The sequence below is a fragment of the Mobula hypostoma genome, chromosome 4 (assembly GCF_963921235.1).
Source record: "Mobula hypostoma chromosome 4, sMobHyp1.1, whole genome shotgun sequence".
NCBI classification, from domain to species: domain Eukaryota; kingdom Metazoa; phylum Chordata; class Chondrichthyes; order Myliobatiformes; family Myliobatidae; genus Mobula; species Mobula hypostoma.
Window position 1 is genome coordinate 105,580,425 of NC_086100.1, and position 25,724 is coordinate 105,606,148.

Here is a 25,724-nt window from a genome sequence, read left to right on the forward strand (position 1 = left end):
AATTTTCCTTCCTTTAAAATTAACATTCGATGAGTACAGAGTAGTTACATAATAAAATGAAGGATTATTTAGCAGAACAGAAAAGATCAAGAGGTTCGTCAGCATCTGTGGAGAAGAAAAACTGAGACACCTAAAATTTTCAGATCTCATGAGCATTCCTCAGAATGTACAATATATAGATAAAATAGTTAACATGCAGTATGTGCATATAGCACACCCATTTTAATCAAATCTCATCACAGGAACTTTCACGAAAAACAAGATTCCTCAGAACAATAAAAAACTCAAAAGTAATTAACTTCATTCATGCAATTTTGTTATTTACTATTAATCTTAATTTTACTGTATAATGGGAACTGTGCACTGTGATTTTAATTTAATGGATGATTATCCTTCACAGAGCAGCCAATTAAACAGTGATATAAGCAAAGCTTCTATATCATACATAAAACAAAGGAAAAACATCAAATTATTTACAATTTTAAATTGGAAATTATCACCAAAGACAAAATTTTTACAAAATTTTGTAACTAATTACTAAAAATATCCATCAACAATGAGCAATTAAATTGCAACATTGAGCGATAACAACAGGGAAATCAAAATGAGAGAAACATGAAAAGCTTTGCTCTTAATGGAGACAAAATAATAAAAGTTCATTTACAAATTCAGCAGGGCTTGAGAAACTATGGTTACCACCATTACACTAAGAACTTTGCCAGAGCTTACCTTGATGTCTCTGAAAGCAGTAGCACCACTCATTGTTGGAAATGCGACCATCTCTGTATGTGTCACATGAGTTGAAAAATGGTTTCATGCATAAGTCATGGTTATCAAAGTAAATGCTTCCCAGCTCTGACTGATCAAGTAATAGGTCATAGTTTGTGTCCAGTCTGTTAAACATCCACCCAAGTGAGTCCTTGCAAATGGGAAGAATGCTAGTGTCAAATCCTAAAGAACAGGAAAGGCAAGCAATGTTTAGTGAAAGAGTTATTATTTTGGAATTAATATTATATTCACATTAATGACAATTATGTATCAATTAAAATATTCAAATGATCCCTTGTAATATACAAAGAGATATAATTAATATCAAACCATTGCTTAGTTTTAAAATATGCTACTTATATGTAACTTGTTTTCAAGTACTTTCCAAGATGATGAAATTTAGGAGCACAATATCTAACAATACCTCTTACTCAATGTCAATAAGACCAAGGAACTGACTGTAGCCTTCCTTGGTCCATTAGCCAGTAATCATCAGAGGATTAGAGATGGAGAGGGTCAGTAACTTTAAATTCCTGGTTGTCACTATTGCAGAAGACCTGTCCTGGACCCATTATATAAATATAATTGCGAAGAAAACATGACAGTGTCTCTACTTCCTTGGGAATCTGCAGAGATTTGGCATGTCATCCAAAACCTTGACAAACTTCTATAGATGTGAGGTGGAAAATATGCTGACTGGCTGCATTATGGCCTGGTATGGGAACACCAATGCCTCTGAGCAGAAAATCCTACAAAAGGTAGTGGATTTGGCCCAGTACATCACGGGTAAGACCTTCCCAACCATTGAGAACATCTACGTGAAATGTTGCCTAAAAAAGCAGCATCCATCATCAAATATCAGACATCCCACCTCTCCCGGAAGTTTCAGGAGTCTCCTGCATATCGACAGTGGCTCCCTGATGCCCGCAAATTATATACAATATCCCAGAAATCGATTTTTTTGAAAATGAGTGAGTGAGAGGAAGAGAAGGGGAGGGAGGGAGGGGGAGAGGGAGAGGGAGGGAGGGAGAAAGAGAGCGTGAGTGACAGAGAGAGCATCCTGATTGGTCTCCCTTTGCGCTAAGTAGACCTATCAGTTTTCTCTGTGGGCGGGCTTTACAGTCGATTTAAAGGGGATTAGAGCGGGGTTTAAATTGGAGTGAAATTCCAAAAAGGTCCGCAAAGACATTTTTAAAAACGCGATCGCAGAAAGCAAATTTTTCGTGGTTTTTCCCCTGAAATACTTCCACTTACAGGTACATCGAAGTCCGCAATGGGCTGGGTTTAAGCATAGCCGTTTTCAGAAGAAAAACAGATTTTAATAAATACCCATCCACCACCGAGTTCTCGTCATTAGGACAGCGAACTGTTTACCTGTGCTGCACACTTTATATGTGTTTTGAATTACAATTTATTAAATAATGTGGTAATATATTGTTTTAAGTGGTGTGCATGATATATGTATTGTGGCTACGCCGGTGGTCCAGACAAAGGTTGTTTTGTTTGTGGACAATCAACAGATGACAATAAACTTGAACCTGAAGATATAGAACTTCTAAAGCATTCATTTAAAATCCCCCATTTCGATGTAAAAAAGTAAGTTCTGATCCCGACTATTGCAGGCAATATGTGTGTGTGACTACGGACGTATATGCGATCAGACGTTGTCCGAATGGACGTTAAGCGGCGCACACCAGTAATAAGGATACACCTTATGCCTTTATTTCTTTTAGGAACACAACATATTAGGGAGGCTAAGCACAGGGAAGGCTGCTCAAGTATTTCACAGTTCTTTTCAGCAGAAAACCAAAGTCTGACAGAGAAGGTCACTAGAGCTGAGGTGTACTTTACATCTTTCAACGTTGAGCATAACCTGCCATTCCAGGTGTGTAAGCACACAGGCAAGCTATTCAGGAAAATGTTTCCCGATTCAGAAATAGCAAAAAACTATGCCTGCTTGTCAACCAAGACAGCAGCTATTGTGAACATGGCACATTAAGACAGAATTCAGAGGTCAGCTGTCTCTGTGAATCTGATGTCTTGCAAAATTAACAAATTCATTGACACAGACTGCTATGAAGTTGAGACCTCCCTGAAATGAGTTTTTGCAGGGTGGGACGTCTGAAATATCCTCACTATCCAGGCCATGCTCTTTTCTCACTGCTGCCATCAGGCAGAAGGTACAGATACCTCAGGACTCACATCACCAGGTTCAAGAACAATTACAACCCTTCAACTATCAGGCTTTTGAACAAAAGAGGGTAACTACTATCATATAAGAACTCTTTTATCTCGTTATTTTATGATCATTATTTATTGCTATTTATTTATTCTCTACCTTTGCACAGTTTGTTTACAATTTACAGATCCTATTTACAGTTACTTTCTATAGATTTGATGCCTGCAGAATAAGAATCTCAAAATTGTATATGGTAACATGTACTCTGATAATAAATTTTACTTTCAATTTTGACCTTTTAAACCTTGAACAGTGCTGTGACCCAAATTTAAAGTGTGATGTAGTAATCTGTGGAGATGGGATTAAAATTATGGGATGGAAGATTAGGCAAATTCTCTTTCAGAAACCATTTTTCCTTAGCCCAAAATTGGTTCACCAAACCTGCAGTGAGATTAGATAAATTCCTTATTTATTCCCTTAAAGGAGGAAACATTCAACAAAACATCAATCCTTGCTTCCATACCCCCCACCCCTTGTAATCTTTACCTCCTTCCTTCCAATACCCAACAGTTACCTTGCCTCTCTTCGTAACAGTAAAGAACTGAGCAAGGACTGGGAAAATGGCGTTTAATCAAGCAATTTGAAATTACATGGTATGTCAACCCCTGTATAAAGGCTAGAATACAAAACTAAGATAATCTTGCTGAGTTTCATGCTCTCTTATTTGCAGTACGGATGCATTTTAAGATCTCCATAATCTGGATGAATACTTGGCTTGGAGCCAGAGAATTAAAATTCAATATATTGACTTCCAGCTTGTCCTATGAAAAGACAAAAGCCTCAAAATCTTGGCTTTCAGTTGTGCATATTTCAAGGCTGAAATAGACAAATTTGGACATGAAGAGGATCAAGACAGGAATTAGTAAAATTGACAAGGAACAGGATCAGACAATATATTCTTCAATCATGAAGTAAGCTTAAGCAGCTGGTAGGTATTCTGCCTCTATTTTCTTCACTTACTTTCCTAGGAATCTCCAAATTCATGGATTATTTGTTCTTCGATGTACAATCATATTTTTTAATCAACCATAGCTACATTCTAAAAGGATAAATAGATTCAACTACTTTCTTTGGGATCATGTTCTAATTCTAGTAAATTTTTTTCTATTCTCATCTAGGCAAAGAGCAGAAATACCCATCACCTCATTCATCAGATAAGGAAGGCCCCAAATTCTGCTAGCTATAATTTTCTTTCTATGAGCTTTAGGGAAGAGAAGGATTATTTTGTGTTGGTAAACAATCTTCTCCATGTTGGCTGGCAGTCTCTTTTTCAATGCTGAGGCCTTTGTACATGACATTTCCTTCTTATTTTACATTTGACAGCATTTAGTCACTCAGCATTGAGACTAGAGCTTGAGGCTTTAAGCAAAACTGCCCAACATATACACTCTGTGGCCACTTTTTTAGGTTAACTCTTGTACCTAATAAAATGATCACTGAGTGTATGTTTGTGGTCCTCTGCTGATTTTAGCCCATCCATAGTACTCTTTTCCATAGATGCTAACTGGCCTGCTGAAAATTTCTCCAGCATTTTGTGTGTGTTGCTTGGATTTCCAGCATCTGCACATTTTCTCTTCTTTGTTGTAACGTGTGGTTATTTGAATTATTGTTATCTTCCTATCAGCTTGAACCAGAATGGCCATTCTCCTCTGACCTCTCTCATTAACAAGGCACTTTTTCCCACAGAACTGGATGTTTATCGCACCATTCTCTGTAAACTCTAGAGGCTGCTGTGCATGAAAATCCCAGGAGATCAGAAGTTTCTGAGATACTCAAACTACTCTGTCTGGAACCAATAAGCATTCCACGGTCAAAGTTACTTGGAATACATTTCTTCCCCATTCTGATGTTTGGTCTGAAAACAATTGATCCTCTTGACCATGTCTGCATGCTTTAATATATAAAGTATTTGCTACGTGATTGGCTGATTAGATATTTGCATTAACGAGTAGGTGTACCTAATAAAGTGGCCATTGAGTGTATATTGTTTCAGTAAGGAGCCCGGCCATCCGGGATTAAGTGTCGGCTTCGGGGCACCACCCAACTGACAGCCCGGGCCCCTGGCAGCTGGAAGTGGCAGCGGAGCCTCCCCCGTTACTCGGCCCGACCCGGAGCACATGACAACGCGACCAGCCGATCGATTCCTGCGGGACACGTCCACCAACATCAAAGAGCTGACAACAACACATTGCATCGATGGAGACCTGGAAAGATGCACTACTTACGGAGGAAGTGTGGGAGAAGAGCTGGGCTGCTGCTCAGATTGAAGCTGAGGGGCTTCAGGGTCCCTATGCCCACCATCCTACGAGCTAATGTGCAACCCATAGAGAACAAGGTGGATGATCTTAAAGGGAGACTCACCTACTGCAGGGAGATGTAGAACTGCTGTGTATTCTGTTTCACCGAGACCTGGTTCTCCCCTGCCACCCCCGACTCTGCCATCCGACCAGATGGATTTTTGATCCATCGGATGGACCGCACGGCGTCTTTGGGCAAGACGAAGGGAGGTCATGTCTGCCTACTGATCAACACTGGCTAGTGCTCGGACACAGTAGCACTGACAACCTACTGCAGCCTGGACCTGGAACACCGGTTGGTGAAGTGTCGTCCCTACTAACTGCCACGGGAATTCACCTCGGTCATACTGACAGCGGTCTACATTTCCCCCCCAGGCAGACGTGGAGTGTGCTCTGAACATACTGTATGCCAACATCAGTGAACTTGAGACCAGGTATCCGGAGGCTTTGCTCATTACAGCTGGGGACTTTAACCAGGCCAACCTCAGAAAGGTGCTGCCAAAGTTATACCAACATGTCTCCTGCCCCACTAGAAGCCCGAATATACTTGACCACTGCTACATAGCAGTCAAGGATGCCTACCGTTCCATCCCACGACCTCACTCTGGAAAATCAGACCATCCTCCTGGCTTACAAACAGCAACTGAAGCAGGAGGTCACAGTGTCAAAAGTAGTGTCACGTTGGATGGATGAAATGGATGAGGTCCTCCGTGACTACTTCGAATCGGTAGACTGGTTAGTAATTCAAGGACTCGGCAGCTAATCTCAATGAGTATGCCTCAGCTGTCACGGACTTTATTTGGAAATGCACGGAGGACTGTGTGTCTCGCAAGACGATCTGGGTATTCCCTAACCGGAAACCTTGGATGAATTATGAGGTCAAGTCCCTTTTAAAGGCTAGAGCTGCGGCTTTTAAGTCCGGGGATACCAGTTGCTAGGCGGAATCCAGGTGTGAACTCCGGAAAGCCATTAAGGGCGCCAAGAGGCAATATCGAGCCAAGTTGGAAGCCCAAGCTAACCAAAGGGATGCCACCAGTAGACCAGGGGTCCCCAACCTTTTTTGCACTGCGGACCGGTTTCATATTGACAATATTCTTGCGGACAGGCCGACCCGGGGGGGGGGGGGGTGCGTGGGTAGGGTTGCCAACGGACAAGAGTAGCAGTCCAATACGTTGGGTTTACCCCCTGAAAGACTACAATGACCATGAAGCCTTGCGCGGGCACCAGTGCGCATGTGTGACTTGCGCATACACACACGTGCCGATTCTTTTGCTACAAATTGTTTTTGCCGATTCTGTTCGGGGGGTGGGGGAATGTTAAACGCGACCGGAATATAGGCGATAAGTGACTAATACACTCAATTTCGTTTCTAAAAGGGTTTATCTAACAAATTTAATATTAAACACACAGCGCATATTTTCCTCGCATGAATACAGTGATCAGTCAATTATCAGGGGAGGACAGGGGAGCTTCAAGTAAGTGTTGAACAAACTTCCAGTAGAAGTGGCAGAAGCAGTTTTGATATTATCATTTAAAGTTAAATTGGATAGGTATATGGACAGGAAAGGAATGGAGGGTTCTGGGCTGAGTGCAAGTCAGTGGGATGAGGTGAGAGTAGCGTTCGGCACGGACTAGAAGGGCAGAGATGGCCTGTTTCCGTGCTGTAATTGTTATATGGTTATATAAGTCAATAGCATCATAACATTTTAAGTAATGTTTGGATATTGAACACACAGCACATATTTTCCCCGTATGAACATATAAAATCATTGCAACGCACCAATATCGCTGAATCAGTGGGAGCCCTGGGCTCAAAATGGTCCTATCGAGGGGTGGCAGGAGACAGCGATACTTGAAGGGGGTTCCTTATGTCCAGTTTAGTTTTCGTTGCATTCATTGCAGAGATATGTTAGAAATGGAAGCAAAGTTTTCGGTGCTTTCATGGCTATCTCAGGATATTTAGCCTTGACTTTGATCCAGAATGCCAGCAGAGATGTTATGTCAAACATACCTTGCAGCCCGCTGTCATTTGCAAGCTCGAGGAGTTGATCTCCTTCCCGCACTGACATAGATGATTCATGCGTAATGACCCTGCGTGCATAGTAGCTCAACAGTGGGCGTGACAGGGAATGAGGAAAGGTGCAGCTGACTCATATCGCCAAATCATATCATTTCCTCGCGGCCCAGTAACGCATGCTCTGCGGCCTGGTACCGGTCCGCGGCCCGGTGGTTGGGGAGCGCTGCAGTAGACTATGGCAGGGTCTCAATGAGATCACTGGGCGCAAAGAAAAGGCTGGGAATATCAATAACTGTGGCGCTTTCTCTTCCTGACGAAGTTAACGTACTCTATGCAAGATTCGAACAGAAGAGGAGCGTCCCGCTCCCTCTGGATGAACCGGACCTGGTGGCATCGAGATTCATCGTCACTGAGGAGGACTTCAGAAGGGCCGTCCTGAAAATAAATCCAAAGAAGGCGACGGGCCCAGATGGCGTCCCAGGACGGGTTCTCCAGGCCTGTGCAAGTGAGCTAGTTAGAGCGCTTGCTGACATCTTCAACTGCTCCGTGCTTCAGTCTAAGATCCCCTCTGTTTTAAGAAGGCAACGATAATCCCAATGCCGAAGAAGAGCAAGGTGGCATACCTGAATGACTATCAACCTGTGGCTCTGACATCAATTGCTATGAAGTGGTTCGAGAGATTGGTTTTGGCACACATCAACCAAAGCCTACTGGTCAACCTCGACGCTTTGCAATTCGCCTACCGGAGCAACAGGTCAACGGCAGATGCCATCTCTCTGGCCCTACATTCCTCCTTAGAACACCTGGAGAATAAAGACGCATACGTAAGGCCTTTTCACTGACTACAGCTTTGCCTTTAATACCATCATCCCAAATAAAGTGATTCCTAAGCTCCAGAACCTGGGCCTTAGCACTCAGATCTGCAGCTGGACCTTCAACTTCCTCACAGACAGGACCCAGGCTGTAACAATAGGGGACAAACTCTCCTCTACAATCACTCTGAGCACCGGTGCCCCACAAGGCTGTGTACTCAGCCCCCTGCTGTACTCACTGTACACCCATGATTGTGTAACCAAGTTTCCATCAAACTCAATATATAAGTTTGCTGATGACACAACAATTGTAGGCTGTATCTCGGGTAATGATGAGTTTGAGTACAGAGAGGAAATTAAGAACCTGGTGGCATGGTGCAAAGACAATAACCTATCCCTCAATGTCAGCAAGATAAAGGAATTGGTTGTTGACTTCAGAAGGAGTAGCGGACTGCACAACCCAATTTACATTGGTGGTGCGCAAGTGGAACAGGTTAAAAGCTTTAAGTTCCTCCAGGTCAATATCACAAATGACCTGACTTGGTCCAACCAAGCAGAGTTCACTGCCAAGAGGGCCCACCAGCGCCTTTACTTCCCGAAAAAACTAAAGAAATTTGGCCCGTCCCCTAAAACCCTCACTAATTTTTATAGATGCACCATAGAAAGCATTCTTCTAGGGTGCATCACAACCTGGTATGGAAGCTGTCCTGTCCAAGATGGAAAGAAGCTGCAGAAGATCATGAACACAGCACAGCAGATCACACAAACCAATCTTCCATCCACGGACTCACTTTACACCGCACGTTGTCGGAGCAGTGCTGCCAGGATAATCAAGAACACGACCCACCCAGCCAACACACTTTTCATCCCTCTTCCCTCTGGGAGAAGGCTCAGGAGCTTGAAGACTCGTACGGCCAGATTTGGGAACAGCTTCTTTCCAACTGTGATAAGACTGCTGAACGGATCCTGACCTGGACCTGGGCTGTACTCTCCAAATATCCGGACCTGCCTCTCGGTTTTTTTGCACTAACTTACTTTCCAGTTTTCTATTTTCTATTTATGATTTATAATTTAAATTTTTAATATTTACTAATTTAAACTATTTTAAACATTTTTAATATTTAATATTTGTAATCTAGGGAGCAGGAAGCGCAGAATCAAATATCGCTGTGATGATTGTACGTTCTAGTACCAATTGTTTGGCGACAATAAAGTATAAATTATAAAGTATATACTCTGAGTCAGGCAGCATATACGAAGGAAAGGGATGGCGGGTGTTTTGGTTTGAAACCCTTCATCTGGATTGACTATACACATTACTTATTAATAACTGGTGTGTGTGTGAAATTAGAGGTAAGACAGTGAAGCCATTTCTCGGACTTAAAATCTTTCTCGTGGTATATACTGGCATTCTTTGTGCTGGGATGGTGATGCTGGCAGAAGGCTGACGAAAGGGTGGGAGTGAAGATGCAGGAAGCTGTCTAGGACATTAGCTGCTAGGAGAGTAGGCAACTCTTATGCAGGAGCACCCATCTTCAAAACAAGACCTCAAATGGCAGACAGCTCTACAACTCATACCTTCATCTATTTTTGATGAAGGGGCTGGACTTGAAACATTGACTGTTTATTTCCCTCATAAATGCTGCCTGACTTAAGTTTCTCTAGCATATTGTGTGTTGCTCAAGGTTTTCAGCATATGCAGAATCTCTTGTGTTTCTATGGAATTTGCTCTTAGCTGAAGAATTATGGTATGCAAGTCTCTTCATCTGTCCACACTGCTCACTCCCTTTCTCCTGATGAAATTACCTCTCTGTCGAAAGTACGCTTCACAACGGGACCAGGTACAGAGTACTGGCAGGCTATTGTCACTGTACAGGGAGTAACGAGGAGGGGGAGAAGTAGCTGGAGATGGAGGAGGACATTGAGGATGAAGAAACTGTAGCTGCTGTGACAATGGAGATCATTCTACAACATTTCCTACTGAGTTGAAGGACAGAACACGTATCTGAGATAAATATTTCACCAGGGAGGCATCTGGCAATAGTGGGCTAGAGTATGACAGTAGGAGAAAGAAAACTATAAAGCTTGTGAATACAGTGAAACCTGTTGCCTGTCAGGGCAAATGGACAGGATAACTAAGAATAAATAGGTGTTTCTCTCATGCCTCATAGAAGGCTGTGCCAAGCCAGGAGTGTGTTATTACTACTCTGCTGATATGTAGTTCTGTGTGAGTCACTGTCAACATGCAGCATCTTTTAGATTCAGTGACAGAACCTGGTCCTCCCAGGGAGAAAAAGCTCATCATGGACATATAATAAAGATAACAGCTTCCTTTACCATAAACAACCGGATTCCAACCACTGGGAGTGCATCATAACAATAGCCCTAGAACATCAAAGCCTAAAATGAATGGTAAGCACAGCAAGGAAGCACTATGCTTCACAAAATAAATTCACACATTAAGTTTTATTTAATGTTGATTTAAATGTAAAGCCATATATGTTCACATTATAATAAATAATAGTTCATGTTTACTCTGAATAAAACACTTACTTAAACAGCACTAAGAATAGGAAACAATTACAGAACAATGTATGGAGATGCTCAAAAGAAATGGACTAATTCACTGTTTATGTGGATTTTAACACAAAATATGAGGCGCAGCACCTGCGATAAAGTATAATTATGGATAGAAGTGATTAATCATTGACAGACAGGTCCCATATGCTTTTGTGATAATCAAAATCAAGGCCATGTCTAGAGTAGCCACGCCCAGTAACTGGGAGAGGCAAAACTGTTTTCAATTGCATGACACAGAAATGTAAACTCTTCTATGCTGGATCTAACCCTTTGTCTCCAATGGACAAAGAAACTCCCGTCTCGGCCTGAAACGTCGACTGCACCTCTTCCTACAGATGCTGCTTGACCTGCTGCGTTCACCAGCAACTTTGATGTATGTTCCCATCAGTAAATGTTTCTTTGCAGTTTGTGTAATAGAAACAATGTACCAATATTAAGGTAGCAATAGATACCTAATATTAAAGCAGAGAGTATCCTAAAACAGAAAAGAACCTTGAAGATCAATTTTGACATCAAGAGAAATAAAAGTCATGAAGGTTCACATCCCATTCTCAGAGGGTATTTGTATTGTTTAGTAATGGAACTTAAATTCTTAAAATTAATAATCCATGACTGACAAGAGTGTCTTCACCCTCAGTTTCATCATTCAGGGGCTCTCCTCATAAAAGGGTCAGGCACTCAGTTATCGGTTATATGCTATAAGCAGAACCGACCAGAGATGACCTTTTAAACACAACCTTGAGAAGCAGAAGCTTCAGATACCACACACTGATTCACATTCTACAACTAAAAGTATCACCATTTAATCATTGTGTCATTTAATCTAACAGAACGTTGATAATGCAGTTAGGTCACATCTTATTGGCTGTGAATTAAGTCGTGAAATTGACTGTTAACCACAAGCCTCTAAGAATACTGGGCTATTGAAAGCAAGAGTAGCTTATACTAAAAGGTGTTTGCCACGAGATATTGATAATGTTCGGAGAGTCCATTAAGAACAGCAGGTGTGATGTGCCCAGTCTGCCTGGAAAGTTAGGAGCATTAATGGAGCCATTAGAGAAGGAATCAAAAGGGGTTGATATCAAGCTGAAACTAATAGCATTATGAAAACATTCTTGCAATGTTTGCGTCTAAATCCTTAAGCCAGATACAAGTATACCATAATGAACTACCACGGTTGGTCTCCTCAAAATGCGATTTTTGCAGCCTACACCACTCTGAGATGTGCTGTCATTTTCACCTGTCCAGATCTTCAACTACAAGATTGCACACTTGGATAGAAATCTCTTGTGTTCATTTAATGAGTGTCCCTGCACTTTCAAGGACATTTCTCAATAGTCAGTGCAAACAAGGTCTGTGGGAGAAAACAGAACAACACTGAAGATTCTTTAAGATGGTATAAATAACCCTTGCCTGTAACGCAATTGTATCTTCTCTCCTATCTGGTATCTTACAAAGTCTGAGGGTGGTCTGGGATTCAGTGCATATTTATCTTGAGAATCTGTGGACTATTAAATTGTCTCTAACAGAGTGCTCAGGAAGGCCTCCCTTTTGTTTTTTCCGTTGGTGTTGGGTCTGTTGACAGTGTGCACTAATGATTATTTACCCTCCCTTTGCTTCCTGCTCCTCCTCTTGCCGGGGCCCTCTGGCAAAGGCTCTGCTTGCCTCTTTATTAAACTAGACAGTAAGCAGCTAATGAAACAGGATAACCTGTTGGGTGAAAATAGCAGCCCATCTCAGCGACCAACTGTGATAGCACTGTGCCTTCACTGTGCTTACACTCAGCTGCAGAGGCTGGACAAAACATGTATATGGAAGTCAGAAGTTTGCCATCACCCCACAATATCCATTCATCTGTTCAATGTTGTCCCTGAAAGTTACAGCTGTGATTGACTGTAAACAAAGGAATCACATCACCCCTCAACTGCACCCCAAAAGATGGAATTCATTGCAATTAATGAAGTACTTCAGGTTGTGAATGGAAGTCTGCAGCATGTTGACAGCTAGAACCTTTGGAAAGCCTGTAAGGGTGGCAAACCCACTAGAGTAATGGCAGCTGCTACCAATCTGACATTAAAATATATAGCTCATGATTACTGAGTACTCCTGCTCCACGGAGATCTGCACAATCATAGAGTATAGAGCCAGGTCTTTCATACAAGCTAGGGCCATTTGTCTGTGTTTGGCCCATATCTGTTCAAACGTATCACACACCCCAGTAATCAAGCAGGTCGCATTCACCACTGTCACCTCACATGTTGAGCAGCTCACATGGTTACAGCTTCGGAACATCATCTTCCAAACAAGTTTTAAATTATAACACTGCTAATTGTTTTATTTGTTCTAAAATGATGATGAATGATCGTTATCCTACCACTTTTGGCATAGGTATTCCTTTCTTTTCAGTACCTAAACACATGGAAATGACCTGATCCATCAGAAGTGAAGTAGTTAAATTAGGTGGAACATGTTCATTGAATAAACTTATATTTCATATTCCTGAATAGGCATTGTGGCTATATTGTTTCAATGGACAAACTGACTCTGGTTTTCCAATGAAAATCATGCCTTATCTGCATGGTAGGGTTTTAGAAGATTCTACCCTGTGCACCATTCACATACACACCTCAATCTTAAGACTTTGCTAGCTAAGCAAATAACAGTATTGAGTCACTTTAACAGGTTTGAACAAGATGAGCTTCCAGTTTCTGTAAACTCTGTTGATGCACTCGACAGTACCAGGAGCTTCCTTTCTACAAGTCCTTTGCAGGGTATTGTTAGTGTTATACAATTAATGACAGGATACTCACTGAATTGTTAATATGCTTTTCTGTACATTCTCGTGCTGAAGAATAAGTTCTCATCACACTTACTGATTTCTCTGAACAGGTTACAAATGATAATTGCTAAACCAAAGTCATGCATGAAAAGCATATTTTGATAGCTTGTTTTAATCTATAGCACTTTCAACACATTCAGTATGACATGCAGACAACTGAATGTGCATAAACAAGTGGTTTCCCTTTTATTAGGACATTGGTTAATCAGGGCAGCAACTTATATGATATCAGAACAAAAACTAAATTGAGAAAATAGCTGGGTTTCCCTTTGTTTATTTGGAACACTGTGCTACTAAACTGGCACAGAAGACTGTTGTGAGCAGTTTCTAACTTGCATCAGTCGTGTGCACTTGCGTCGGACACAACTCCATGCTTAGAGTGATCATTTTTTTAAAAAAATAGCATCAGTTGCATGTGTTTGTGTTCAAAAAGCAGTGATTTTTGTCACTGATAGTTGGCACGAAATAAGCAGCAAGGTAATTAGGAAATGTTTCACTCACTGCGATTACAAGCATTCAGGCTTGGAGATGCCAGAAATGGCTGGGAGTGAAAGTGAAATGATTTCAACTACTTCAACGAGTTAGGAATTACAAAGGGATCTACAATCATCTTGAATGTTACAATAAAAATGTAGATTTGGAAAATGCAATTATCTAAAACATTGTATGAAGGCAGTCTATTATCTGCATGAGGTATCTGTGCTGTTTTTGCTCATTTACAGTCAATCAGAAGAACACAGCAGATGAATACCTCTGTCAATAATGATTAGAAATGAATACAGTTTGAATACTGTAGAGGTAATGGTAGTGTTCTAATTTGTTTGGCATTTCATATAAATACATAAATTATTACTCGATTAAACAGTAGTTTGTACGTTTTTTATTTCAACAATTTCCACACAACTTCCACTAATTAGGGCAGCTACTTATTTGGGCCAAAATGTACTGGTCCTGATGTGTTGCATTTGACCGTATCCACTGCATTTGCTACGTGCTTTAACATTTCGTTGTCAATGGTTTGTTATACTGGAACACAATAGAATCAATGAAAGACCTCAACTAATAGGATGGACAAACAACCAATGTCCATGAGACCACAAAGTGCAAATACAAAACAAATAATAATACCAGTAATAACAATAATAATAATAATAATATAAGGGGTTTCTTCTTTTATGTTACTGTTAAGGCTAATAAAATGGCTTCTTTGTTATGTTATAATAAAATGGCTTCTCTGAGTTAACAGTAGCAGCATGTTTGGGTTATAATTACTGATAACAAGAATTGTACTCATTTGCTAACCAATTGGGATAGATGTTATTCTTTCTTGTGTGTCTGTAAGCTTTTGTTTTCACGGGCTTTGGGGCAGGGGGCGCGATGGGGACAGGGAGAGCAGCCGTGATGAGAGATGCTGTAAGCTGGGCGAGGATCGGACCCAAGAGGGAGTCCAACGCCCAGGGCTTTTCGGGAGGAGAACCGAAGAGGAAGGACGTGCTGGACGTGCTCCGGTCGACCATCGTGGTTGGTCCCAGGTGGCCGGTCGAGAAGATCGGAGGGGATCGAATGGTGGAAAGAAGACTCCATTAATTGAGCTCCAACGGTTGTGCACGAAGTGGTTGAACTTTGATAAGTTTGGTACCTTTTACTTTCCTTTTATATTGTATCTCTATTAATTACATAGTTCCAGTAGGATCTATAAAGCATAATAATTTAATCGCATACGGTGTACTGTCTGTTATTTGGCGTGGTGGGGTACATCACACAGCATCCACACAAACTTGATTACCCAGTTTGGTGGGGCCGAAGGCTGCTCCCCCTAGACGAAAGCGAGCTGAGCGAGCCTGAGGCTTACCAGGAGGTTACAATAATAATATCAAATAAGCAATAAATATCAAGAACCTGAGATGAAAAGTCTTTGAAAGTGAGAGACCACGGGTTGTGGGAACAGTTCAGTGATGGGGCAAGTGAAGTTGAGTGAAGTTATACCCTCTGGTTCGAGAGCCTGATGATTGAGGGGTAATAACTGTTCTGCAGCCTGGTGGCGTGGGTTCTGAGGTTCCTGATGGCAGCAGTGAGAAGAGAGCATGGCCTGTGTGGTGGAAGTCCTTGATGATGGATGCTGCTTTGTGTAGATGCGCTCAGTGGTGGGGAGAGCTTTACCTGTGATAGATTGGGCCATGTCCACCACTTTTTGGATGATTTTCTGTCAAGGGCATTCGTGTTTCCGCACCAAGCTGTGATGTAACCAGTCACTATACCCTCCACCACACAACTATAGAAGTTTGTCAGAGTTTTAGATACCATGCCAGATATTTACAAACTCCTAAGAAAGTAGAGATGCTTCTGTGCTTTCTTCATAAGTACACTTAAGTGCCAAGCCCAGGACAGGTCCTCTGAAATATTAACTGTAAGGAAATTAAAATTGCTGACTCTCTCCACCTATGATCCTCCAATGACGACGACTACTACTACTGTCAATAAGGCCAATGAAGACCAACTCAAGGATCTTCGGTTTCCTTCTTCTGAAGTCAATAATCAAGCTCCTTGGTCTTATTGACATTGAGTGAGAGGTTGTTGTTATGGCACCGCTCAGAAACAGGGAAAACTGGATGAAGGGGATCAACAGGCAAGGAAGGCTAAGATGGAGAAGACTGCATGAGTGGATTGCTTTAGGGGTAGCTTCTAGAATGGTCATTCCCAGAACTGAATGAATGTGGAAAGAAAGTGGGAATCCAAAGAGGCAATGTGGAATCAAAGGGGATAATGTCAGGAATGAACAAGGCAGGGAGAGGCACAACTTGAGTATTAAATCAAACTCATCTCACTGAATTGCAAGTACTCAGATAGAAAAAATACTGAATAAAATTATCTAGGGTAAGAGGGAACCGCAACAAATGCTTCCAAGTCAATTGTCATTGTCCTGGCTATCCCTCAAGGTCGAGGATGATGGTCTTCATTCTGTTGATCTACGTATAGGCTCTCAAGTGGCTTATGAGTCCAATCTTCAAGTCAAACGTACCTACCATTTAATGGAGTCATTTGCTTGATTAGACATAGTAGCCTCAGAGATACAGAAAACAGTTGACTCTTATCTGTTGGAAAAGGCAGCATGATTGTAAGGTTGTTTGCAGGGAATGCAGATGATAATCGGAGAAATGGATGGGGAGAGGTACGGGGTCCATAAAAGCAGCAGACATGTTGAATCAAGGACATCCATGCAATATTTGTTCTCAAAACTCCAACTACATTATGTTCAAACACAAATCTGAAGAAGTCCAGATAGTCTAAATATCAAATGTTGTGGAGTCTGTCTCTGTTAACGTGAAATCAGGAATCCTGATGGGCTAGTGTGTGGCTTCACTCAAGACTCCAAATATGAGGGTCTGATAATGTGTGCTAAGCTTACTTACTTACTGTATGTAAAGACAAATACTCTATCACTACAAAAGCTCAGACAGTGAAGGAACAAGACAGAGCCAGGATCACAAAAGCACATTCAGGTTTGAGCCCACCAAAAAAACAGGGAGCATTAAAATGCTCCTCACCTGAGCATATAACATCACAGATTCAAGATTAAATGTTCTCAGTCAAAATGAAACAACTGAGGTGATTACATTACTTGGCCAACTTATACCCCCAATTTCACTTAATCCAAAAATTGATTCTAGAAAGAACAAGAACCCCTATGAAACCGAGAGTAAAGATACTCCACCATAATAAAAATTTAGGTCAAAGAATTCAAAGGTTACGATAACTTTATACTTTATTGTCGCCAAACAATTGGTACTAGAATGTACAATCATCACAGCGATATTTGATTCTGCACTTCACACTCCCTGGATTACAAATAGTAAACATGAAAAATATTAAAAACAGTTAAAAATAGTAAATATTAAACATTTAAATTATAAATCATAAATAGAGAATAGAAAAATGGGAAGTAAGTTAGTGCAAAAAAACCGAGAGGCAGGTCCGGATATTTGGAGGGTATGGCCCAGATTTGGGTCAGGAACCGTTCAGCAGTCTTATCACAGTTGGAAAGAAGCTGTTCCCAAATCTGGCCGTACGAGTCTTCAAGCTCCTGAACCTTCTCCCGGAGGGAAGAGGGACGAAAAGTGTGTTGACTGGGTGGGTCGTGTCCTTGATTATCCTGGCAGCACTGCTCCGACAGCGTGCGGTGTAAAGTGAGTTCAAGGATGGAGGATTGGATTGTGTGATGTGCTGTGCCGTGTTCACGATCTTCTGCAGCTTCTTTTGGTCTTGGACAGGACAACTTCCATACCAGGTTGTGATGCACCCTAGAAGAATGCTTTCTACCCTGCATCTATAAAAATTAGTGAGGGTTTTAGGGGACAGGCCAAGTTTCTTTAGTTTTCTCAGGAAGTAAAGGCGCTGGCAGTGAACTCTGCTTGGATGGACCAAGTCAGGTCTTTGTGATATTGAACCCGAGGAACTTAAAACTTTTAACCTGTTCCACTTGCGCACCACCAATGTAAATTGGGTCGTGCGGTCCGCTACTCCTTCTGAAGTCAACAACCAATTCCTTTGTCTTGCTGACGTTGAGGGATAGGTTATTGTCTTTGCACCATGCCACCAGGTTCTTAATTTCCTCTCTGTACTCAAACTCATCATTACCCAAGATACGGCCTACAATTGTTGTGTCATCAGCAAACTTATATATTGAGTTTGATGGAAACTCGGCTACACAATCATGGGTGTACAGTGAGTACAGCAGGGGGCTGAGTACACAGCTTTATGGGGCACCGGTGCTCAGAGTGATTGTAGAGGAGAGTTTGTCCCCTATTTTTACGGCCTGAGTCCTGTCTGTGAGGAAGTTGAAGATCCAGCTGCAGATCTGAGTGCTAAGGCCCAAGTTCCGGAGCTTAGGAATCAGTTTATTTCGAATGATGGTGTTAAAGGCAGAGCTGTAGTCAATGAAAAGGAGCCTTACATATGTGCCTTTATTCTCCAGGTGTTCTAAGGAGGAATGTAGGGCCAGAGAGATGGTATCTGCTGTTGACCTGTTGCTCCGGTAGGCGAATTGCAAAGCGTCCAGGTTGACCGGTAGGCTGTGGTTGATGTGCGCCATAACCAATCTCTCGAAGCACTTCATAGCAATTGATGTCAGAGCCACGCGTCGATAGTCATTCAGGCATGCCACCTTGCTCTTCTTCGGCACTGGGATTATCGTTGCCTTCTTAAAACTAGCCTGGGCTTCCAACTTGGCTCGATATTGTCTCTTGGTGCCCTTAATGGCTTCCCGGAGTTCACGCCTGGATTGCGTGTAGTGACTGGTATTCCCGGATCTAAAAGCCGCAGCTCTAGCCTTTAAAAGGGACTTGACCTCATAATTCATCCAAGGTTTCCAGTTAGGGAATACCTGGATCATCTTGCGAGACACACAGTCCTCTGTGCATTTCCAAATAAAGTTCGTGACAGCTGAGGCATACTCAATCGAGGTTAGCTGCCGAGTCCTTGAATACTAACCAGTCCACCGATTCAAAGCAGTCATGGAGGACCTCATCCGTTTCCTCAGTCCAACGCGACACTACTTTTGACACCGTGACCTCCTGCTTCAGTTTCTGTTTGTAAGCCAGGAGGAGGAGTACGGCCTGATGGTCCGATTTTCCGAAGTGAGGTCGTGGGACGGAATGATAGGCATCCCTGACTGCTGTGTAGCAGTGGTCAAGTATATTCTGGTTCTAGTAGGGCAGGAGACATGTTGGTATAACTTTGGCAGCACCTTTCTGAGGTTGGCCTGGTTAAAGTCCCCGGCTGTAATGAGCAAAGCCTCCGGATACCTGGTCTCAAGTTCACTGATGTTGGTATACAGTATGTTCAGAGCACACTCCACGTCCGCCTGGGGGGGAATGTAGACCGCTGTCAGTATAACCAAGGTGAATTCCTGTGGCAGATAGTAGGGACAACACTTCACCGACCGGTGTTCCAGGTCCAGGCTGCAGGAGGTTGTCAGTGCCACTGTGTCCGAGCACCAGCCAGTGTTGATCAGTAGGCAGACATGACCTCCCTTCGTCTTGCCCAAAGACGCCGTGCGGTCCATCCGATGGATCGAAAATCCATCCGGTCGGATGGCACAGTCGGGGGTGGCAGGGGAGAACCAGGTCTCGGTGAAACAGAATACACAGCAGTTCTACATCTCCCTGCAGTAGGTGAGTCTCCCTTTAAGATCATCCACCTTGTTCTCTATGACTTGCACATTAGCTAGTAGGATGGTGGGCATAGGGACCCTGAAGCCCTTCAGCTTCAATCTGACCAGCAGCCCAGCTCTTCTCCCACACTTCCTCCGTAAGTAGTGCATTTTTCCAGGTCTCCATCGATGCAATGTGTTGTTGTCAGCTCTTTGATGTTGGTGGACGTGTCCCGTGGGAATCGATCGGCGAGTCGCGTCGTTGGGCACTCCGGGTCGAGCAGAGTGATGAGGAAGGCTCTGCTGCCACTTCCAGCTGCCAGGAGTCCTGGCTGTCGATTGGGTCGGGCCCTGAAGCTGACACTTAATCCCGGATGGCCGGGCTCCTTGCTGAAACAAGTCCGTAAACCGAGTCACGGTGGCGGAGGCCTCCGCTCCAGCCGAGCCTCAGGCTCGATTTCTGAGGTCGGCGGCGGAGGCCTCACTTCCGATAACTGTGGATGGCCACTAACAGGGCTTTACAGTGGTCGCTCCAGGGAAGTGTCTGTGGCACCTTGAGTTCTCCGCCGTCCCTCCTGTGTGGTCGTCTGCTCCGGAGAGGTGCTGGTCGGAATGGGCCGTGTCTCCAAGCACTCCGGCACGGTAGTAGATCGCGGGTCTTCAGGAATGTGGTGCACCTTGTTGGTCTGGTCCAGGTGCGGTCCGGAGTTTAAGACGCAGTTCTGGCGCAGTGGTCTCCAGCTGGATCAGTAGCTTCGCCAGGGTGCTGTTGATCTTGATCTTGCTAGATTGGAGGTTTAGAAGGGTTTCTCGGGTATAGGATAGTGGAGAGGGCAGTTTGCTTGGGAGAGCACGCACAAAGTCGCCAGTTACCAGCGCCATCTTTAACGGTCTTTAACACATGTAGTGTAAAATAATATTCAACAGTAACTGAACCCTGTGGTTGTAGATGCTACCAGTGCGATTAATTGCTTTAGAAATTATGATGGCTTTAAGTCTACTATGGAGATTTTATTTGAGAAACGTAATAATTTAAGTCCATTAAATGTGCAATCAGTGGCCACTGGATCAGGTACAGAAGTGTACCTAACAAAGGGCCACTAAAGTAGAACCTGGTGAGTTCTTTTGCTGCTGCAGCTCATCCATTTTGAGGTTCGGCATGTTGTGTGTTCAGAGATGTTCTTCTGCACACAAATGTTGTAAGGCATGGTTATCTGAATTTCTGTTCTCTTCCTGTTAGCCTGAACCAGTCTGGCCATTCTCCTCTGACCTTTCTCATTAACAAGAATTGCCACTCCCTGGATGTGTTTCTTTTTTGCACCATTCTCTGTAAATTCTGGACTGTTCTATGTGAAAATCCCAGGGGAGCACCAGTTTCAAATCACCCCATCTGGCACCAACAATCATTCCATGGTCAACGTCACCTAGGTCACATTTCTTACCCATTCGGATGTTTGGTCTGAACAACAACTGTATCTCTTGACCAAGTCTGTGTTATTTTATGCAGTGAGTTGCTGTCATGATTGACTGATTAGATGTTTGCATTAATAAGGTGTACAGGTGTACCTAATAAAGTGGCCACTGAGTGTAGCTCCAAGCTTAATTCATTATCATTTCATCTATAAAGAATTCCAATGCATCAAGTTCATGATCCAGACTGTGTATGATGACCTGCTTAGTTCAACAAACCATTCTACTTGGAGAAAAAGTGAGGCACTATCATGTAATCTCTGCCCTGGCAGATGGACCGTGGAACACATCCTCAGGAGCTGCTCAAAAGCTTTGCGAGAAGGCCTCTTCTGCTGGCGCCATAACCAGGTGCTGAAGGCAGAGGCAGAAAATAGCAACACACATCAAAGTTGCTGATGAACGCAGCAGGCCAGGCAGCATCTCTAGGAAGAGGTACAGTGGACGTTTCAGGCCGAGACCCTTCATCAGGACTAACTGAAGGAAGAGATAGTAAGAGATTTGAAAGTGGGAGGGGGAGGGGGAGATCCAAAATGATAGGAGAAGACAGGAGGGGGAGGGATGGAGCCAAGAGCTGGACAGGTGATTGACAAAAGGGATATGAGAGGATCATGGGACAGGAGGCCCAGAGAGAAAGGGGGAGGGGGAGAAAAAACCCAGAGGATGGGCAAGGGGTATAGTCAGAGGGACAGAGGGAGAAAAAGGAGAGAGAGAGAGAGAGAGAGAGAAAGGATGTGTGTATATAAATAAATAACAGATGGGGTACGAGGGGAAGGTGGGCATTAGCGGAAGTTTGAGAAGTCAATGTTCTTGCCATCAGGTTGGAGGCTACCCAGACGGAATATAAGGTGTTGTTCCTCCAACCTGAGGCAGAAAATATCTCCTTGGCCATTAACAACAGAAAGCACTTCCGCCAAATCAGAATGCCCATAGCCTCTGTCAAAGCTGGAGACCAACCACAGCCTCAGCCCAGATCACTAGCAGGTTTGCTCACCACGGAGTCTGACTGGCAACTGTAAATCAATCTTAAGCAATTAAAGTTCACTCAGGCCTGACACAGTCATCCTGTCAGAAACCCCAAAGCAGGTGGTCATGGTAGAACTGACAGTAGTGTGGGAAGACTAGAGTGAGGAGACTTTCGAGTGCAAGAAAGCCAAATACCAGGAGCTAGTGGAGCAGTGCCAGAGACAGGGATAGAGAACATGATGTGAGCTGATGGAGGATGTGTGTCGGGGTTTTGCTGCTATTCGCTCTGTAGAACCTACTCTCTCCTTGGCATTACGGGACTGCAATGAAGAATCATCAGGACTGTCACCAAGGCTGCTGAGTGAGCCTCCAGATGCTATGGATCAAATGCTGTGACCTGTGGACCAATGCTGCTCGGACACAAGCCGTGGCCTTATCAACTCTGGATAGGACGTTTAGATGAGGGTGTCTAGTGTTAAAAGACACAAAACACCCAATGATCATCAGTGATGACATGTCCCAGTGCATCTTAGGATGTACCTCAGCATCATACAGTGTAATCAAATACAGGTATGTTTTATGTAAAGAATGTTAGCAACTTTTCTCTGTGTCACTGATAGAACAGCTAACTTACATATTTAAAACTATACTTCTAAAGATTTTGTATTGATCATCAAAACAAATATGGACCTTTTCAAACTCGGAGTTCTTCTCGAATGTCTATGTACAAACAAGGAATAGTCTTAAAGAATGATTTTAGACATGTTGATTAGTTTTTCAAGAGAATATTATGAAAAAAATCAGATTACCATATTAAGTTTGTTTAAAGAGTGAAAAATAAGGAGTTTTAATTGTATATAAACATGGTAGACCAAAATCAAAATTGAGATTTCTTCATCACTTCTAATCTATAGCCATCTACAGCTCACGATATACAATTTTCACTGTAAATAGTTTTCATCTTATTGAAAACATATTGATAATTCTACAAGTGTGGGTAAGCATGATTTTAACAAGAGATATTCTTCTGAATGAATGACAAGCTAAGCCTTGAAGAAACACTGCAAAAACTGAATATCAAAGATTGTTCTTAAATACAAAATATTCTAATCTAAACTAATTCGTGCTATTTAATTAATATTGACAGGTTACATAGTCAAATATTTTTCTAATCTCCATTATGTCATTAAGGGCTTTGCATGATTTTTTAAAATTGCTTTTTTATTTATTTAGAGATATAACACAGTAACAAGTGGCTCAACGAAACAAGCCTGCAGTATCCGATTACACTATGTGTAATCCACTAGTTAATCTACTAATACATATGTCTTTTGAATGTACAAGGAAACCAGAGCAACCGTTAAAAGAAACCCACGGGGCCACTGGGAGAACATACGAATTCCTTACAGACAGCGGTGGAATTGAACCCGAGTTGTTGATATTGCAATAGAAATACGCTAACTGCTACAAAACCGTAGGGCATTCCATGATATTGATAAGAAATCAGTGTAAGTGCTTGTGCTTCTGTTACTTCCTCTGACAACTTGTCCCAGATAACTCAAAAATGCCACCACCAACAAATACACAACAATACCCTAAAGATTAACTTGCAGATTGAGTCAGTGGCGAAGAAGGCAAATGGCATGTTAGTATTCATTTCAAAAGGTCTAGAATACAAGGGCAAGAACGTGATGCTGAGGCTTTATAAGGCACTGGTGAGGCCTCACCTTGAGTACTGTGAACAGTTTTGGGCCCCCCATCTTAGAAAAGATGTGCTGGTATTGGAGAGAGTCCAGCGTAGGTTCACAAGGATGATTCCAGGAAAGAAAGGGTTATCATACAAGCAACGTTTGATGGCTCTGGGTCTGTACTCGCTGGAATTCAAAAGGATGAGAGGGGGATCTCATTGAAACCTCTCAAACGTTGAAAGGCCTAGACAGAGAAGTTGTGGAAAGGATGTTTCCCATGGTGGAAGAGTCTGCGGGAAGAGGGCACAGCCTCAGGAAAGAGGGGCACCCTTTCAAAACAGAGATGCCAAGAAATTTCTTTAGCCAAAGGGTGGTGAATTTGTGGAATTTTTGCCACATACAGCTATAGAGGCCAGGTCGATGGGTGTAATTAAGGCAGAGATTGACAGGTTCTTGATTGGACATGTCATCAAAGGTTATGGGGAGAAGGCTGGGAACTGGGGTTGAAGAGGAGATTAAAAAAAAGGATCAGCCATGATTGAATGGTGGCACAGACTCAATGGGCCAGATGGCCTCGTTGTACTTAAAATGTCTTATGGTCTAATATTATTACACTCTAAGTGCAAACATTATTTTTCTTAAGACTTTTGGATTGAGTTCTAAAAGATACTGATTCATAAATGGTATATTCCACAGGCATATATCTAGGGCTTGGGAGACTAATAACCAGGGGCTAAGAGACCACTGAATTTAGAATCATACTAGGAATGACAAACTCTAGAATATTTGATCAGATGACAGGAAAATGGGAAATATGTGGATGAGTAGATACCGATAATAGGGATTAGAGAACAAGAGTGAAAGGGAGTAGACAATGTGACAAGAAACTGATAATGGAAAATGAAGATTGAGACTGGGAAATTAGTTCTGGAGGTGGGAGACTGGAATGGGGGCTCTGAAGGATTGACTGTCTGGGGAATGAGGCTTTATGATGCTTAGTGCTGGGCTCAGATAGAGATGGATACAGTGACTCAGGAGACTAATAAATGAAGGTTTTGGAAACTGGGAAAGGATTTGGAATTAGGGCTTGCAAGTTGTAATATATCTTAAAATGCAAAATAAGGCAGATTCATAATCTTTTTTCTCTGCCTCTTTGTTTGTATTTTGGCATCACCGCCACATATTAAATCACAGAATTACGGAATTGAACAGTACAGAAACAGAAACTAAAGAAATCCAGAGGAGGGTCTTGGCCTGAAACATCAACTGTTTACACTTATCCGTAGATGCTGCCTGGGCTGCTGAGTTCCTCCAGCATTTTATGAAGATAGAATCAGTTCCTTTCAACCCAGCTTATTCATACCTACCATAATGCCTCCTAATGCGAAGCCTATTTCCTGCATTAAATCTATATTCCTCTAGGCCTTTCTATTTAGTATCTCCCTTTCTAAGTATTTCATTTTAAACAGTGTAATTGTTTGTGCTTCTGTCACTTCCTCTGATAACTTGTTCCAGAAAACTACCAAACTGTATGAGAAGCTTACTTCTCTGATCTCCTTAAATTTTTCCTGTCTCTAGGTACACCTGTGCCCTTGAGTGCTAGATTCTCCAACTCTGAGGGGAAAAAAAATCTATCCAATGTTTATCCCTTGTCTGGTGGGAATAAAGCTGGCCCATTCAATCTCTTTAAGTTTAAGCTTTTAAGTTCCTCGGCATCACCGAGGACCTCATGTGGTCTGTACACACCAGCTGTGTGGTGAAAAAGGCACAACAGCGCCTCTTTCACCTCAGACAGTTGAGGAAGTTTGGTATGGGCCCCCAAATCCTAAGAACTTTCTACAGGGGCACAATTGAGAGCATCCTGACTGGCTGCATCACTCACTGCCTGCTATGGAAACTGTAC

At 42.6% G+C, this 25,724-nt stretch overlaps 1 protein-coding gene across 4 annotated transcripts in view; it reads right to left on the minus strand.

Moving 5' to 3' along the window:
- spock3 (SPARC (osteonectin), cwcv and kazal like domains proteoglycan 3) overlaps positions 1-25,724 on the minus strand; it is a 518,883-nt gene that overhangs the window by 43,212 nt on the left and 449,947 nt on the right. For all 4 annotated transcript variants that reach the window (XM_063046338.1, XM_063046336.1, XM_063046337.1 and 1 more), the window contains one exon: positions 730-951. In XM_063046338.1, the coding sequence (XP_062902408.1) occupies positions 730-951 (222 nt within the window). The remainder of the gene's footprint in view (positions 1-729; positions 952-25,724) is intronic.